The 5,255-nt window shown below is 40.0% G+C and overlaps 1 protein-coding gene across 1 annotated transcript; it reads right to left on the reverse strand.

Moving 5' to 3' along the window:
• LOC109233701 lies at positions 2,523 to 4,618 on the reverse strand. The gene is made up of 4 exons (XM_019399569.1): positions 4,232 to 4,618; positions 3,199 to 4,005; positions 2,749 to 3,138; positions 2,523 to 2,603 (listed from the first exon to the last, which is right to left on the reverse strand). Exons 1-4 carry the CDS (start codon positions 4,616 to 4,618, stop codon positions 2,523 to 2,525), a joined length of 1,665 nt encoding a protein of 554 aa, XP_019255114.1.

Consider the following 5,255-nt stretch of genomic DNA (forward strand, 5'->3'; position numbering starts at 1 on the left):
AGTTAGTGTGTGTGGTTGGTTAGGAGCCCCGAGGGCTCGCGAGTGATTCAGAGGTGGTTCGGGGTGTTTTGGAACTTAGGAAGAGATCAGATTTTCTGCATTTTTTTCACAGACTTTTTGTTCTACGCGATCGCGGCCTAAGGCTCGCGTTCGCACTGCCTTGTGTCTCCCCTCCTTCGCGTTCGCGGTACCCTTCCCGCGTTCGCATAGTTCTGGTGACCCCTTCAACGCGTTCACATATAGCCTATCGCATTCGCATAGGCCAATCCTTGGACCCCCCAGTTTTCCTTCTTCGCATTCGCATACTACTCATCGCGAACGCGATGCTTCCCATCCGCCCTTCTTCGCGAACGCGACCCCAGTGTCGCGAACGCATAGAGTAAAACCCTTCAGTGATTTTAAAGTTCAAAAACAGATCAGAGACGGGTTTATTCCCAATTTTCTCACGAGCTCTTCTTCTCCACAGCCCCTAGGCAACTTTTAGAGCGATTCTTCACCAAAGCTTCTTGGGTAAGTATTCTCTAACTCGTTTTCTTCATTTTCTAACCTCATTTATCAAATTCCTAGACCTAAATCATGTAATTTAGGGTGTAAATTGGGGGAATTGGGTAGAACTAGGGCTTTTCAATTTTCTTTGATTTAGACCTCGTTTTGGGGTCGAATTTGAAAACCAATTGTATATTCGGGCTCGTGGAGGAATGGGTNATTTTTGAGCACTTCATCACCAAAGCTTCTTGGGTAAGTAAATTCCCACTCATTCCCTTCATCTTCCTTCATTAATTAATGAGTTTCTAAACCTAAGTCATGTAATCTAGGGTTGAAATTGGGGGAAAATGGTAGAGTTAGGGCTTTTCGATTTTTTTTGATTTAGACCTCGTTTTGGGGTCGAATTTGAAAACCAATTGTATATTCGGGCTCGTGGAGGAATGGGTGACATGGAATTGGTTCGAACTTCGGGTTTTGACCAAGCGGGCCCGGGGTTGATTTTTGGAATTTTGGGAAGAAAGCTTAGAAATTCATATTTAGGCATTGGGTTTAGTTTATTTAGCTACTATTAATATTTTAAGGTCATTATTTAAAAGATTTGACTGTGTTGGAGCCGAATTCGAGGGGTAAAGCTATACTAGAGGCTTGAGTTGAGTTTGGAGCATTCGAGGTAAGTGTTTGATCTAACTTTGGCTTGAGGGAATAGGATTAGAGTATTATTTGCTAATTGCTAAATATTGAGTACGGTGTATAGGCATGGTGACGAGTATCTATACACCGGTGTCTAGCATGACCGTGGGTCTTTATTTGTGCTTAATTGGGATTCTGTAGTGACTCTTCCTTGTTAATTGATGGTTTCTATATGATATGAAGAGAATGAGAAGGAAATATGATGTGTAAACTCTTTGGAGCGTTGGCTCGATTTTTGACTTGATTAAAAAGTAAGAAATGAACGTAAGAGAAAGAAATGTGATTATTCCCTTGCCGGACGTGTAAGTTATTGTTGTTGCTCCCTTGACGGGATTTAACTGCTTAGTCGTATTCTCCCTTGCCGGGAAACCACTTATATATTATGAAATGGGATCGTGTGGCACGCCGACCACTTATATATTATGAAATGGGATCGTGTGGCACGCCGACCACTTATATTTGCTGAAATGGGATCGTGTGGCACGCCGACCACCTAGTTATACTATGAAATGGGATCGTGTTGCACGCCGACCACTTATATAGATTATGAGATCTGATGTAGTTTCGTGTTTACTTCTGATAAGTTGTTTTCATCTGTATTTCCCCTAAGCATGTCCCCTCCCCGCCTTAATTGGTATTTTCTGCTGTTATTTCGTTGCACTTGTATATACATATATATCTGCACAGGTTGTTTTTGGTAGGTCCTGTCTAGCCTCGTCACTACTTCGCCGGGGTTAGGCCAGGCACTTACCAGCACATGGGGTCGGTTGTGCTGATGCTACACTCTGTGCATCTTTTTGCACAGATCCAGGAGCAGCTTTTGGGCCTCAACAGTAGGATTTGATCGGGAGCTGACTTCAGTCCAGGGACTTTCGAGGTAGCCTAGCTGACATCCGCAGGCCGGAGTCCCTTCTATATTATTAGTTTGTTTTCTTTGTACCGAGACAAACATTAATGTACTTCTATTCGGACTTGTTTTTAGCACTCTTTAGTAGTTCGTGAGTTAGTGACACCGGATCTGGGTAGAGTTGTATTTAAACTTCTGCATTTGGTTTTCAGTTATCTATGTCTTTAAGACTTCCGCTTTTATTTAAATGACTCGTTTTATTTATATCGTTGAGATGTTATCAGAAAATGTTTTAATACTTGGCTTGCCTAGCTCCGACAGTAGGCGCCATCACGACTCCCGATGGTGGGAAATCCGGATCGTGACAGTGGGCAAGTTGTTTGATGTATATTACCATTATCAGAAAAAAATTGAATGGCTAAATTGGAGGAACCAAGCTCCAAGGCATTATCACTTCTAACCTTTTGGACAGAAAGGTGAAACTGTGTCTTGGCCGTGGCTATGAATGCTTTAAGTAAAGTGAAGGCATAGCTCTTGGAGTGTAAAAGATGTGTCCATGTTGCTCTGCTATAGTCATCAACTATTGTCAAAAAATATTTTGCTCCAGAGTAAGTTTGGGTGTGGTATGGTCCCCGAGTGTCAACATGAATAAGTTGGAATAATGAGGTGGAATAGGAAGAACTATCTGGGAATGATAACCTAGGCTGTCTAACTAAAGGACAAACATGACAAATAAAAGACTGTTTAGCAGACAAATCATTAGAGATAGAAGGTATATGCTTCATTTGAACAAAAGGAACATGCCCCAATCTATGATGCCAAAGAACATCATTTTTATTCACATTATTTGGAACAGTACAAGAAGGTAAAGTAGAAACATAACATGAGTTCTCAGTTTGCTCATTTTGAATAGTAGCACAAGGTGAAACAGGAGCAGAATTGTAGTTCACATTTTGAGCATTTCCATGCAAAGAAAATTCAGCACTCTGTACTTCATTTGTAAAAAGAGAAACAGAATTATTTGGAGATGTGGGAGGAGCAGGATGGTTGAGGTGAAATTTGTATAATCCTTGATCTATTCTACCAAGCTCCAGAAGCTTCTTCATAGAATGGGCCTGTAGAATTATGCAAGAAATAGAAGTGAACAGCACATAACAATTGAATTGTGCTATTACCTTGCTCACAGAAATGAGATTGTAATGAAAAGATGGAATGTATAAAACACTGTGTAGAGTGAAAGATGGTAACATAGTAAGAGAACCTGTACATGTTACCTTAACTTTATAGCCATTGGGTAAAGAAACTAAGTAAGGAACAGGAAGGGGTGTAATATTAAAAAGAAGATCCTTATTTGAAGTCATGTAGTCAGTTGCCCCTGAATCCACTATCCAAACCCTTCCAGCTACACTAGTCAACATACGTACAGTAGAACTACCATTTAAACACACAGGAAGAGAAGAAGTACTACCAGCAAAATTGGCAGATCCCATTAGAACAGGTTGAGACCCTGATTCACCCAATATAGACTGACTTAGCAATTGCATCAACTGGGAGCATTGTTCTTTGGTGAGACCAGGGATCAAAGAGCTTTGATCAGTTGGAGAATACATTGCAGAAGGTTCAGAAGTTTTTCCCTCAGCACTTGCAGTAGTACTAAACTTCTTACCTTTTGTGAATTTGAAATTTGATGGAAAACCATGTAATTTGTAGCATTTCTCAATTGTATGACCAGGTTTCTTGCAATACTTGCAAGATAAAGTAATATTGGACTTTTGGCTGATTGAATCAAAATTCACCCTTTGTGTATATTGTTTTGTAAATGAGAGTTGAGAAGGGAATCTGTTAATGTTGGAACTTGCATTAAAAGAGGCTGATTCTGGATTAAGTTGGGTATTGGGGACAACCTGTCTCTGTTTTTCATCTTGCAACAAGATGTTGTAGACAGTATCAGGGATGGTAATGGTTGCATCATTAAGATGTTGCTTCTTATGCCCACATAAACCTCATTAAGACCCATGAAGAATTGATGAACCCTGTCCTCTTCTTTCTCCTCTGGAGTCCCTCCTTAGTAGCACAAACACAAGAATTTGCATGACTCGTACACATAACCCCTAATTCGTCCCAGAGTTTCTTAAGTTTGTTGAAATATGAAGCTATGTAGAGAGCCCGTTGATAAGTGGAGGAAAGTTCTCTCTTTATTTCAAACACCTTAGTTCCATTGACAGTCCCATACCTATTATTCAATTGTTTCCATATGCTTTCAGCAGTTTCAAAATATTGTACACTTTCAGCTATGTCTGGAGAAAGGGAATTGATTAACCAGGATATGACCATATTATTGCACCTGTCCCACTGCCTGTACTGGGGAGAATTGACAACAGGCTTGGTGCAAGAACCATCGATAAAACCTATTTTGTTTCTAGCGGACTGAGACACGATCATACTCCTCCTCCAACCCCCAAAACTGGACCCAGAAAAAGGCACAACAACTAAGGACACACTCGATACATCGAAAGGAAGTAGAAATAGCGGACTTGAAGGTTCAGGAGTATAAGCAGGAGAGGAAGAACTTGAGTCTGGAGTAGAATTAACCATGATAACAGAATACAACAACAAAAATTCACAAACAATCAATTCATGCAAGAGATCAAATAGAAACGAGTGTACCACACTTCTTCGCAACCTGAAGAAGAAAGGCCTTGAGAAACTTCAGCTTTATCAAAAGACCAACGGAACTCTGTTAATCGGCGGAAACCCTAGTTTTTGACGACGAATACAAAGCTCCGATAATCAGGAACAAATTATCACCAAAATAGAATCATATAGTTGAAGATGACTTCCTTAGCCCGAAAATTGAACAACAAGCAACAAAAAAATTAACGAAGAACATCAGATTCTGAATCTCAGCGAAAATTGAAACAATGAAGATAGACTCGATGAAATTTGACGAGGGTAACATCGGTCGATGCAGATTATCGGGGACTACCAGATTACCCGCTCTGATACCATGTTAGAATCAGAAATCAACATAAGAGTGCAGATTTTCAATTAGGGTTCATGATGAAGAAGAAATGGAAAAATTGTCTCAGAGAAAAAAAAATGCTCTGGTATTTTTTATACCAGTGAAAAAATGAAAAGGAAGCCTCTAGAATGTTAACTATCCCCTATTTATATTTTGGGCCTTTACAATGTAAGAAAAGAAAGAAAGAAAATGATGATGTTACAAAATAAA

This window comes from Nicotiana attenuata, chromosome 10, assembly GCF_001879085.1.
Source record: "Nicotiana attenuata strain UT chromosome 10, NIATTr2, whole genome shotgun sequence".
Lineage (NCBI taxonomy): Eukaryota > Viridiplantae > Streptophyta > Magnoliopsida > Solanales > Solanaceae > Nicotiana > Nicotiana attenuata.

What these genes read in the sequence shown, in the direction of transcription:
- LOC109233701 (XM_019399569.1), bottom strand. Translation starts at nt 4,618, where the DNA reads ATGGTTAATTCTACTCCAGACTCAAGTTCTTCCTCTCCTGCTTATACT. An exon ending in GGACTGTCAATGGAACTAAG is followed by an intron (nt 4,006 to 4,231) that starts GTGTTTGAAATA and finishes GGGCATAAGAAG; the next exon opens with CAACATCTTAATGATGCAAC. An exon ending in AACAGTCTTTTATTTGTCAT is followed by an intron (nt 2,604 to 2,748) that starts GTTTGTCCTTTA and finishes TTTTGACAATAG; the next exon opens with TTGATGACTATAGCAGAGCA.